At 44.1% G+C, this 13,628-nt stretch overlaps 1 protein-coding gene across 5 annotated transcripts in view; it reads right to left on the reverse strand.

Annotated features, from left to right (window-relative positions):
- Positions 1-13,628, reverse strand: part of aopep (aminopeptidase O (putative)) — a 70,955-nt gene that overhangs the window by 53,303 nt on the left and 4,024 nt on the right. For all 5 annotated transcript variants that reach the window (XM_076099735.1, XM_076099736.1, XM_076099732.1 and 2 more), the window contains exons 5-6: positions 13,188-13,404; positions 12,562-12,686 (exon numbers count right to left, since the gene is read on the reverse strand). In XM_076099735.1, coding sequence (XP_075955850.1) covers positions 12,562-12,686; positions 13,188-13,404 — 342 coding nt within the window. The remainder of the gene's footprint in view (positions 1-12,561; positions 12,687-13,187; positions 13,405-13,628) is intronic.

Genomic DNA, 13,628 nt, shown 5'->3' on the forward strand with positions numbered 1-13,628 from the left:
TTCCGAGACAGCATCTCAAACCTAATCCTGTGTTTTTTCCTGATTACACAAACAAAAGCTCTCACTGGAGCAGGGGATGCTAACATTAGCCTTATGAGTTTCTTTGTAGCCTAATCTTATTCCCCCACAATTGGATAAGCACGCCTTTGTTGTCAGTTCCAGCAGTGCGTTATGTATGCGTGCGTCTGTGTGTGTGTGAGCGAGTGTGAAACACAAAGACAGCCTTTCAGAGACGGCGCTTGCACATGCTCCTGTGAGGGATGCGGAATCCATCACTACAGTGATAAATAGTGTCATCCCACCATGGTGGGGGTGAATAAACAACAGCATCTTTCACATTCACTGATACACTGAATGACGTTAGTTGACATCAGGGACCTGTCAGGGAGACATGCATGAAAAAACGTCTCTCACACACACACATAGATGCATATGTGGCACCTGCACATATGGATACACCTTTCATCTCCTCTGTAGGTCTGAATCTGCTGAGGGCATGAAAGTGCATCCCTGATTAACATTCAACAGTTTCCGTGCTTTATTTAAAATAAGGTATTAAGACATTCATGTGTAAGCAAATTCTGTCTTCATTGCACAATGTGCTTCCAAATTCTCTGTTTTGCAAATGCAAATGTGACTCACAAGACAAATGATTTACTAAAGCTGCGAATCAAACCAACAATTACAATCAATCAAGCTTTAAGTGATAGTACTGCAACTCCCAGAAACTGTGTTACATCATAGTCATACAACTGCCACCCCTCTATGTCTTTGCATCACACACACTTGTTGACAAAACACTTACAAATGGGAACATTTTCAGATTTATTTTTTAGCTGTTGATGTTGATATTAATTTAAGTCAATATTGATTGCCTAAGAACAATTCCTGTGAAATTGAAACACAGATTTTGCGGTGTTGTTTGGATGCATTTAACAAATTATGCAATAACTAGACTCCAGGGTTGCCCTTCACTTTCAATATTCCTCCTTTTACTTGTGTTACTGACTTCTTACAGACGGGGAATCTGATGAAGAGAATCCACATGAAGTCTATTCAGAGATATGTTGCATTTTATACAAATGGAGGATCAACAACACTCAGAGGTGATTCAAATAAAAAGACATTTGGTTTGGACTCCAATCAATGCTACTAACAATTCCCCAATGATTGCACATTACGTGGTGTTTAATGATGGGATGTCTGATTGAAATCTGCCCACTGACCCCTTCAGAGCCTGTAAATTAACTCCTATTAGTTGGTCCAGTCTGTTTTTGATGTTTGTAATCTGTTTGCCCGTAGGGTGTAATAAAGATTTACGCTCTACTCCCCCTTACTTAGTCATATTCTTATAAACAATGCATTAATGAGATGGAAATACAATCTCTGTGATTTAATTGGATGCCAAAGAAATTTGAATCTCTGCTGTCAATTATATTTCCTCTTCTCGACTTCCTTCGTGGGGTTTGTCATGCATGAGAACACTCTACATTACATTTATATATGTAAAGGCTTATAAACAGTGCTATGAATTCATATCCAGAGGGCCATAAACTAAAGTGATCACGATGAGAGGCTGTCTGCATTTAGTATCACAGACATGGACCTCAGGTGACCTTTCTGATGGTGGGACACCATCGGGTCTTTAACGCACAAAATGAAATACTTATCAGAGCCCTCCTGTGCTTTCTCACACGACAACCTCACGACTCAGAGTCACCCAGGGTGACTTGGCCTTGAATTCCAGAGGTGTGAGTCAGGGCAAGTCTTCAGTTTGGTGCGACACAGATTGCAATAGTGTTTCGCTCCTCCATCTCTCCATCCATTATTCATCCCTCCATCCATCGTTCCTGGCTGTAGGCCATTTTTTCCCCAGCGGGACACTTCCATGCATAATGCAGCAGAGGCCCTATCATAGTCCTATAATTGACATCCCTAGCCTAGCTAAGCTCATAGACATCAGTAAAACAGCCCCACGAGACAGAGGGACGAGGAAAAAGATGAGGGGAGCTGAGTGTGCACTGTATGTGTAAATGGGAGAGAGAGAGAGAGAGAGAGAGAGAGCAAGAAACAAGTAAAGAAGGAGATACAATTTGACAACATAGAAATACATAGTGAAAAATATGAGAGCAGAGAGAAAGAAGAATTTCGAAAGTGAATGAAAAGATTATCTGATAGATACTTATGGAGAGAGAGAGAGAGAGAGAGAGAGAGAGAGAGAGAGAGAGAGAGAGAGAATCCTCTTGTCTGTTACTCTGTGTGATGAGTTTTTCTCTTTCCCCAAGTGCAGAGTCAACTCCCTGGTGTGATAACTGTTGAACTGCTGAACCAGGGTGACACAGCTGCTGTAACAGCATCGCTGGTGAAGCTTCACACATCGTTTGTTTGCATGTTTCTGCATAGGTATGCAGTTATGGGCACACTGTTAATGACACACAGGTGAGGAGATGGACAAACGACTTTGCCATTTCTTGTACTTTTGTTTTCAAGCAAAGGTTGGACGGCCGGCCTTTCCTAATGTCAGCTTACGGGAAGACGCTTTGTCTCCTTTCCCTCCCTCTCGCACAGAGTCTGTGGGCTATTTTAGACACAGGGGCCTATTTGACCAAACTCCTACCAGCCTTCGTTCTTTTTTCACAAGTCTGACTTCAAATGTCTGGCATTCCAGGCTGGCTGCAGATCAGCTCTCTGCTCCCAGACGGGGCCCCACAGGGCCAGGCCAAATGCCACTCCATGTAGGGCCTGATCATATGAATAGGGGCCAGGCTGGGGCCCCCAGAGGGCCGCCCCACCCACATACAGTGCATCGCATCAGAGCCTGAAAATAAATAGCAGAAAAGATATCCGAGGTAATCAAGAACAAGGAGGCGTCTCTGCTGCTCAAGTCTGAAGAAAATGAAGCTTTGTAGTCCCGGCATGTAACAAATAAATGGCAGGTTTCAAGGTTAGATTGTATTTTGTAGTTGTAGTCAAGTGCTTAATCTTAAAAGCCCATTCATGCATACATCTAAGCAGGTCAAGTTTGTATCACACTGAAGGGATCATGTGGGTTATAGCCTGATGAGGTGAAGAATGCCTGCGTACAGGCACACACACACTTACACAGACATACATAAAGATGCAATAACTGTATAGCGTGCAGTGATAACAGAGCACCCACATAAACCAGCACATGCATGCAAACACACACACACACAGACACACACACACACGCGCGCTTTCAGCAAATCTACTTTGAATCCGTATCAGCTGGGAAGTGATAGCAGATGTCTGATCTATCTGATCTTTTAACAGTAAAACAATCCACAGTGCAGTATGTTCCATGTTTAGAGCCAAGTCCAAAAACTGATGTCACGCCAGAGGAATGTTCTTGAGAGTTTGTGTGCGTGTATGTGTGTGTGTGTGTGTGTCTGTGCGCAGGATGCTGGAGCATAGATTTAAAACAGTAAGGACGCATATTTGTCTCACGGTGAATCTCACGGTGGTTCAGTGCTGGCAAGTTGCCGATATATTGGAGACCCAAGCGGCGAGAAATCTCTGTGGCACCACGGGAAACACCAACACTTCCAAGAGGACACCTGAACAAGCAACATGGAAAGAAGAAATCTACGTATGTATCGAACCAAAGACGCAAAGTATCACAATCAAAGTCCTGTTTCATGACCCTGTACTGTCTTTAATGTAAAGGGGCATATAGAATGTTTAAAGACCCGAATGCACTGACAGCGTATGACGCACACGTTTTCAAGTACACCAATAGTTTTCAATGGCCGATCTTGCACCAAAAGCCTTATGATGAGTCTCAAACTGCTTTGACGCCTCAACTTGACCTTGTTTTGATTTTGGGAGCGTTAAATAAAAAACCCATCAACCAAAGCTGTTTTTTCTGGAGCCGCAGTATCTGTTTGGAGGGAGCTAAAAGGAATAATAAGGTTAGCATTTTTCCCCCAGACGACCATATTTTATAAAAATAAATAAATAATTTATTATTAATAATAATAATAGCACTAATACTTTCGCTTTCACTCGTTCAAATGACAAACGTCGCCGGTGGTAGGTCACATCAGCTGTCGCTAGACCTACTTAACGTAAATTCCGTGTGTGACTTGATGGCAGGCCAAAATGAACCTTTGTTGTTGTCGGGTTGGTGTGCTCTCTGCAGGACGGTGTCTGTACTGAGCCAAAGACAGTTAATGAGGAAGGAGAAGCTTTGCTCTGCAACAACGAGTCGACTGAGTGTTTTCGTTGTCCCAACAACACAAAAGTGGTACCTCATCCATCTAGCTGATCGTGTATCATATATCACTTTGTACTTTTTTAACCAGGATCTTCATTATTTATATTAATTAAGTTAAAAGATTATGGGGCATCTGTAATATAAAAATATATTGCTCACATTGCATTTTTTTTTGGTTCTGTCGTATTGGCATTTAAAATCTGATGCCTGCAGTGCGCCATAGAAGCATCAATTATCGCTTTGAGTGCATTTGGGCCTTTAATGAGTGCTAATGCAGTGCGGTATGAGTTCATTTGGCCACAACAAGCCGCTGTCAATCAGCCTCAGGCAGGTGTCGACGTGACATTTACGTGGCATAACTCACATTCACAACTGTATCACCGCAGCTATTTTCATGCAAACCCCATCACTCATCATGCAGCACTCAGAACAACCTTTTGGCTTCCACTTCGGTCTCATTGAAAAAGACAGGACACATGTATTTCACAGGGTTATAATTTGAGGGGGTACTAAATAGACAATTTGTCTCTCTTATGTAAGTCGAGAGAATGAGACAGTACGGAGATGTGAGACCGCTCAGTACAGCAGGGCTATATAAGAAGTGTTTGACAGAAAGGAAAGATGGATAAAGGCGAGATTAAAGTGAAATTAGCCTTTCTTTAATACAGAGGTTTGAGGCTGCTATAAAAAAAAAACGTTGACCTTTTGGTGGCGCTATAGAAAAGCCAGGGGATCAGCAAAGTTATTAGGATTCATTCTCTAAATGTCCATTAATGTCTGTACAACATTTTTACACAATCCATTTCATAGTTGTTACGTGATATTTCAGTCTGGACCAAATCGGTGGATTGACCAACCGACAGGCAGACCGACAGACCGACACTGCCGTCCATAGAGCCAAGTCGCTAGTGTGGCTTAAAACAGCCGATTTCAAAAGCTGAGCAGCTTGGAACACGGCTCTCTCCCCAAGGCTAAAAGCAAACCCAGACATCGGAGGCATTACCACCGAGCATTTCACAGCACTTTGTTTCAAATATCTCATTTTGGCCGGTTCAGCGCAGAGGTCCCACGGACATTAAGCCGTCTGGCTTCGCACAGACAAATGAAATAACCCCCAGCCTCTAGGTTCCACTATCACACACGCCCCAGGATGCACACCAAGAGCAGCAGCAGTGTCCCCTATACGCCATACAATGGACCCATCCATCACTCCAGGGAATGGGTCCTCTGGACTCATCCATTAGTTAGGAGAACGGGTGTGCAGTGACAGGCCCGTCTTGCCACAGCCTCTAATCCAGAGTTATGGCGCAGTGTGTCTGTGTTACTGTTAAATGTAGTACTATTTGCCAGCTGTTGCCAGCAGGTTCACGTCTGAGGGCAGTTCAAGGAAACGCACCATCACTCACAAACTACTGATGACAATGGAAGCATATATGGCACCTGGGAAAAAACATCACATGTGACAGTGGTTATAGTTTTCCACAATGCTGCACATACATCCGTACATTCATATAAAAGGATGAATATGAATTATAACCTTCTCCTGCAAGTAGAGGAAGAGTTAAAAAAAAAAAAAAAAAAGTCCCCTTCAGTTGTGAGAAGGTACTGTAGCAGAGCAGGTAAACCTACACTGAGATAGAGAAGAGGAGGCCCAAGATAACTAGAAAGTAATACTCCTTCAACAACAAAACACTTGCTAAACTGGCCCCTGCTATCTTCATTAAGAGCACAGAGGAAGGAAAAGAGACGAGGAAGCTAGAAGAGATGGAACGCTTGTGGGGTTTGGGGCTGTAAGTTCAGCAGGAGGCGAGCAGAGCAACAAGGGGCACACTAGAGGAAAAGAAGGAAACCTCGCCTAAAAATCTCAACTACGTGCAATCACTTTAAAAGTGTTCACAGGGCACTCCCTCTCCGTTCTGTCCAGGTGCAGGCATGCAGAGCTGCCTTTTCAATTGGCCAGGCTCTTTTGTGTGGCTACAGAAAAGAGGGAGATCCACTAAAGGTGGGAAGAAAGAAACACCTCATCCTTGACTATTTGATTAACAGCTGTCTCCCGAGCCAAAAAATGCGACCCCCCACATCCCGCCCTCCCCGCCCTGAACCTCCCAACTGTCTCCTGAAAGAGCAGGTCTGTGTCGCACACTTCTAGGGTTACTTCATAGATTAAACTGGAGGGGAGAGCAGAAAGGCAAGAAATCCACTGGGACATCAGAAGGAAGAGGGGAGGACAAGCGGTGGGAGGACTGGCAAAGAAAGTAAGGAGTAAGGGGAAGTAGAGAAATAGGGGACAAAAGGAGGCAGGAGGCACAATTCAGTAAGTGATGGGGAATCATGGCCAATAACATGAAAGAGTGAGTCATGTTAACTGGGGCAGGTTAAAATTAACATATTTTTAATTTGCATTTTGTGCTCTATTATATTAAATTGACTTAAGACGGTAACAAGCAGCAATGCCTTTCCTCAAAGTTAATGATCTTTCCTTAATGATTAGCTTTTTAAAAGCTGCTGGTTTTGCATGATTCATCACATTAACACTGACCACTTTGTAAAGTATGCAGGTTTCTAGTTTTATATCCTCAATTCCAAGGAACCATCGGTGTCCAGTAATTTGTGCATGAAAATCAACTTGCAGAAACTACAAATTTCTAAATCCGTTATTGTAAGCGTATCATTGCAAATGTATGTTATTAGCGCATTGGTTGCGAGTCGGCTGTCATCAAATTCATATCCTTTGTTGTCGGGAAAAACGAGCTGATAGGACAACCAATTAGCATACATGGAGGTTGCTTGCATTAATAATGTTGCTGTTTGGAAGCAAGTCTGAAATAATAGCTCTCTTGCAGCTGCATTACCATGTGGGAATAACGTAATGCAACAACAATTTCTTCCATACTGACAGCAATGAAACCCAATGTCTCAAAAAGCGTACGTTGGGAAATGGTCGGCGGTAATGTGAAGAATATTTGATTTCTAGTTAATGGGTTAAAACGTGCAAAAACACTGGTCTGGTCCTATTAAACATGAAAAAGAGTTCAGGTGGTACACTAAAGAGCTCCAGGGCAACGGGGGATTACCCTGCAGGGTACTACCTCCCCCGCAGGCTCTCCAGCTCCCTACTTCCTCCCAACAGGGACCAATGGCCGATGTAACTTCCTGCAAGCCCATAAAGAAAACAATGCAGTCAACTGAAGTCAGGCTGAAAATCCTCCAGTGCCACTTAGAGAGGTCAAGAGGTATACACCAGTCATCATTTCTACCTAGCGCCTGTGACAGTTATATGGCTGCCTAGTTTGGCTGTACTGCAAAAGGAACAAACTACTTGATCCTTTTTCTCCCCATTTCTTCGGGCAGCCACCCCCGGTGGGAGAGTTGTTGGTTTTTTTCCTTTTACGCCAAAAAAACAGGAGGATGAGAAATGTAACATCAGGGGAAATTATGTGTATAGTTTAGGAAGTATAAAAAACTATTTTGGCAATAAACATGTTTGCAAGAAGCCTGTTTGTGCAATGTGTTATTCTGCTGGGAAAAAAACAGAGATAATGAAAAGCTGGTAATAAAAGTGCAATGACACGTGTTGACAGATGGATATGTTTAAGCACATATGTGTGTGGGTTTATCGGAGCCCGCCATTAAGTGGTGTGGGGCGGCCCTCGAAAAAATCCCCAACAGAAACAACAACAAAGGATTAGGCATTGATCCGACTGGTTCAATCGCAGCTATGACATAAGGATAACCCAAACGTCAAAAACATGTTTCCCCACCAGAGAAAAAAAAAAGCATTCCCCTGACGTCATCCCATTGCTCTAAATACACATCCTTACACCCTCATTCGAACAATACACGCATTCATACAAACACAAGCACAGGAATCTGCCTGTCTACGGTGAAGAAAAACAAATCCCACATCACCCACACTCCTTAAGGGGCCTGTTTCAACACATTTCACAACAAAGTGTGGGGAAAGCACCGCTCTCTCTCTCACGGGGACGTCAGCCATGTCTTCATTTTGGGCACGCTGCAAACACAGTGATCTCTGATTAGTCCTACAAGTCCAGCCAGCGCTTTGGGACACACAGACCTCGGCCTCAAAGAGCCAGAGGAAATGCTGTGCCCTTCCTGTCACTCCCAGTCGGAACCAAATGACGTGGTTGAGTTGTGATGTGGAGATTACACATCCAAAAAAAAAAAGAACAGTAAAGCAAACAACGATTATCAAAGATATAGTGGCGTTATGCTTTTAGTGCACGTGAGCGCATGTGAGCGTGCCCCATGGGCTCGCTCACAGCTGCCCCTCTGCTCTGCGCTCATACGGCGGTTACAGCTGATAAGGCCGTCCAGAGCGACCTACCCTCCGGTTCCCAATCAGGTAAACACTATTTGCTTTGTCAGCATTTTTGCCGTAGTTTGCACTGTTCTCACCGTTAAGCTGCTCGCCGTGGTGTAGCGCACCTTTAAGGGATTAAAGGAACAGCAACTCTTTCATACTGTGTTTTGTTTCCTCCGTTCTCAGACACCTCTTCATCCCTCATCCACACTCCTCTATCAGTGTTTAGCCACACTGTATTTTTCTTCCTCTCCCTTATCGGCTCCTTGATGTCTTTAAGGTTTTACTAGCAGCATGGGCAGAGGACACACAGCAGTGTTTCTACATTCCACTCTCTTAGTCTGGTTTGTCACAGGAACAGAAAGACAATATGAAAGTGTACGAACAAAAAGAAAGAGCAGATATTGTTTGGCATATGCAGTACGCCTGTTGCAGGCTAATGTGCATCTGTTGATAACTTGGACTGCTAAAGAACTCTTGGAGCCAAAGTAGAACATAGGGATTATGAGAAAACATAATAGATGGACGCCCTCATAGTTACATCAAATAAACTTAAATTGGTGATGTGAAATCCTATCAACTGCTGACTGGCGTCACCCCCTGGAAGCTACATTTGCGTAAGCCTAGGCCCCTGCGTGTGAGTGTATAAGAAAGCCCTGTGAGTGCACAGTGTACACAGCATAGCCCTTGAATGCAGACCTGCCCTTACTTGACTCCTTAATCTTTCCGTTTCCTGCCCTCCCTCTCTGCATCTCAGAATAAAAACTCCATGCCACTATGAACCCTCCCGTTTTGCCTCTGCCCTCCCTTCTCTGTATCACACTGTAACAGCTTCATGCCTCCTTGCCCCGGCTCCCTGTCCTATAGCCCCTCAACTCCTGCTGTTTCTTCTGGGGCACTGCACAAAAACTACGCTTGGCTTGGTCCCAAGCACTGGGGCCCACATACCTCCCAATCTCTAGATTAAATAGCGCCAGTCTCTGAAGTCCTTCCAGGGGCTAATGGCTTTTGTTGCTGGGAATAATCCACACATCCTCTCCCACATCCTGGGGGTCCGCCGGGCCTGTCGTGAACCCCGCCTTTGCCCTCTTCATCTCTCTCTCTCATCTCCATCTCAATCTACGCTTCCATTTCGGTTGACCTCCCCGCCTCCTCATGGCACAAACCCGTGGTTAAGTGCGGAGACATGCAGGATCGCACCACCCGCACTGAGGGGAGGATGCAGTGAGTTGACTCTGGGTTGAGACCCATGCAGGGTTTTATAGGGAGTCAGTGCAGGTGCTGTCTGAAGCTTAATGAAGGCCCTAAATCTCTTCTCTGTCATCTGCAGCTAACTGGAGTCTAAGCAGCCAGGGCAAGAGAGATAAGTGCCTGGGAGCTATCCTCACCAGGGAAAGAAAACATCCATCAGGCAACAGCCACAGCAGAACAGCCTCAGCGTTAGCACTTGATGTCCGTTCAAAATAAATAAGGCAGGGAGACAGATTTCCAAAGATGTGGGGAGAGACTTTCCGTAGATCAAAGAGCACTCTGTGCTTCGGGTAAAGTAGTCAATATAAGTATGCAAAGTTGAGATCTAGGTCCAGACAGCGACCCTCTTGTCGCCCTCGGTCCTTCAAAAGGTCTCTGATTGAGACTCCTCCTGGCTGTAGAATACATATTCAGGTATGATCTCATATCCTGTCTGGGTCACTGTTCTCCGGGGAGGCCGCCAGGGGAGAGGAAAAAGACAGACGGAGAGAAAGGGAGACTGTGGTTGCAGACCGCAGACATAGGGACAACGTTCACTGACCACCCTAATCAGTTTACGCCATCAACACAATTTTAAAAAAAGGCCAGTCATTGATGGTCTTTATTTTGCTTCAATTTTAACTTCATTCATATGGCTACCGGCTGGCATTCAGTCATATCTACAGGCATACCATATGCCAGCTGAAAGTACGATATTGCAGAGGAAATCTAAAACTTGATTTCCAGGGAAACTATCACTATTGTAGAACGCTAGAGGCCAAACTGGAGAGTGATCGACCGTACAGAGGAGTGGGGAGGACAGAGGAGGACGGCAAACAAAGAGAAACAGAAAGTCAGGAGATGAAAAGAGGAAAATGGGAGACAGTGGAGGGTGAAGAAGAAGTGACGGAAGCAGGACATTACCGATTTTAAGGACAAAATAAAAGAGGGGAGAGTAAGGTAATAAAAGGAGGATGAATAGGGAAAAAAAGACGGGAGACGGGGACGGGAGCTAAAGAGGGAACAAAGAAGTACACAGAGCAGAATTATCTCTAGTGCATAGGACAATGAATCTGTCATTCAGTGGCTTTGCACCAACCCATTGGCTGCACACCAACATACATAGGTAAATATACACATGTCTAGTGGGGCGCAGAGAGCCTGCAGAGCACCTGGAGTCTCTGCTGGTAAAATACAAAGAAAGATATAATACAGCAAACAATTGACCGGGTCGCTGAGTGAATGGAGCTGTGCCTACACAAAAGGTTAACTTTTTATCTCATCAAGAGAGCTCAGGGTTTGGGGTTAGGGTTTTGGGATCTTGGGGTGAGAGAAGTTAATAAAAGAAGAAGGAAGAACCATGTTATGTTTGGAGGAGGTGATGAAAAGTGTACTGAGAGTGTCAACTTCATGGCTGAAATGTGAAAACAAATGAGAGCAGGGTTTAGAGAAGAGAGCTGTTTGGGGTGGAGGAAAAAGGATGAAGGAAGAATGAGGTGGTAAGTTTCAGAAACGGGATGAGGAAAGGGAGGAGTAGTGAACTGGGAAAGGGGTTAAGGGTCCCCAAGAGAATAGAAAAAGTAATGAAAATGAAAAAAGATAAATAAAAAGAAGACAATTTTATGGAAAAAAAGGATTTAAGTAGAGGCTGAAGATTTCTTTGTCTGCCAACTTTCTGTTTTTACATTTTGTCTAACTTCAACCTAGTGCTGCTCGAGTATTTTACTGTTAGAAATAATAAGTCATAAACTCCCAACTGAAACACACGGACATGCTAGCAGCTCAGACGAGTGTTGAAAGCAGTTTTGATGAAAGGAGCGATGACAAGTGACTGAACAGAGTCTGGAGGGAGTTGGACTCTTTAATTCAGTGAAGAATTCCAATGTGGAAGATCTCCTCGAAGAAGATCGACGCAGAGCGAGAGGGTTTGGAAATGTGACGCATGTCATTAATCATGCAACCCAGAAACTTTTCACTTGACAAACTGCTGACTTTGTGCTGACTTTGTTGTTGATTGTCCAAACATTGGCCTGTAAATGACAGCAGAATACAGTAAAAATGCTGAAGAACTTTAAAGCTGCTATATATATTATTAACAAAGGATTAAATGGCTATGTGTGGTGTGAAATGTGTTGCTTGCAGTATCACTCCTGTAGATAATTACCTTACAACTCACCACTACGGAGCCTTTTAGCCCCTTTCAGCTAATTATTCTGGTTTTAAAGCCTGTTTTGGTTCACTCTCACAGCTCTCATCCGCATCATTTCCAGAAGCAGCCGGCGGCTGTCCCAGTAAAACAAAACTGTCAGAACCCACTGTCAACAAACTCCCAAGCACCAATCAGAAAACAGACTGATTTAGCAACTAGCTGGTGAACACACTGGAGCATTTAGCAGTTATGAGCCAGAGATTTCCCTCTGGAGTTGGTGGAGACCAAAACAGAGCTAAAAGGAGAGTGAATATTGGAATTACAGTAAGGGTGGCTATAAACACTTGACCCCAAATTAATTTGAATGTTGCTTTGAATCGGCTGGATGTGTAAAAAAGCAATTATTTGCCATATCAACTTAAAAATGACATCATTCCACTGTTGTGTTCACAGGTTGCTTTCTGCTGCAGTTTCTTACTTTCTGAATTTGAATTATTTTCCCCTAATTCTTTATTCAACTACTTTTCTCAGTCTTCTTCACTTCCTTACCCTTTGATCTTTCCAGCATTTTGCATAGTTCACACATTACATCATTCTGCCAAAAGACCCAGGTGTCATTACCTGGCCATGCCCAGACTGGAGAACCCTGCTGGAACGATGAGAACATCAAGGCGGGGAAAGGGGTGGACACCCAGAACGGTGTGGGCTGCAGCCAAGCATCGAGGCAGAAGCTTCAGGACTCCCATCTGCAAGAGGAAGGCAACAAGTTCCTCAAAACAACCGACAACTATACAATTGCAAGTTTTTTGCCTGAAGCAGATGTGTGTATGTTGATACAGGTGGGTAGGATATACAACCGTTTGTGGGTACATGCATGTGCTCTTACATGTATGTATTGTGTATGTCAATGATGGTCCTGTGTTCCAGGTCAGAGGAGATCTAGTATCAAGTCAAAGGCAAGTGCACCTAGTTTGTTCTGCATTTTTCGTCACTCATCTAACAAGAATCATCAGCTCAGAACTGACTGAACGTGCAAAATCCTTTTAACATTAAAGTTATTCTCGCTAGAAATGCTCATTTAGAGTGTGAGGAATGTTTTAAGTGGCCCTCATGAGATTACAGTCTCATATTTTTACCAGTCTGCCAAGAGATGGCAGTTTGAAAACCGCTGGCATAATGACACCAACATTAACTGATGCTAGCTGTCAGGTATAATTAGCCTCAGTGGCTCTTTGTCAAAACTCCACCTGGGCTTTCTGCAGCAAGCCGACGGGTCCAAACACACGGTGGGGAATCACCCGCTGGGACCGAGCCGACTGCTCGGTAAATCGGCAAGGGTAGTCGCCATGGGAACAAGAGATGCCGTCATCCGCCATGCCCGAATAATCAGTTACAGAGAAGGGCCCCTCGTCCTCAAGCGAAGAGCAACGCAATGCAGAGTCTGAGCGGGCAGTCTGGTCTCCGCTGTGGCAGATTAAAATAGGGGTAAAAAGTTGAATCCAAGGTTAATAACGACAATTTAATGCATTTTATTATTAAAATAGTAGACAGTTCTCAAGTTGGTGAACCAAATATGGCACAATCTGTGCTAGAAGCATGGAAATGAAAGCAGTGGAACTATGGACTACATACGTCACAAAGGCAAACCACAGTGATGCCAAAAAATATCTAGCCAACATGCAATCCCA

Source organism: Anarhichas minor, unplaced genomic scaffold (assembly GCF_050575085.1).
Source record: "Anarhichas minor isolate MPS153535 unplaced genomic scaffold, ASM5057508v1 ptg000025l, whole genome shotgun sequence".
NCBI classification, from domain to species: Eukaryota; Metazoa; Chordata; class Actinopteri; order Perciformes; family Anarhichadidae; genus Anarhichas; species Anarhichas minor.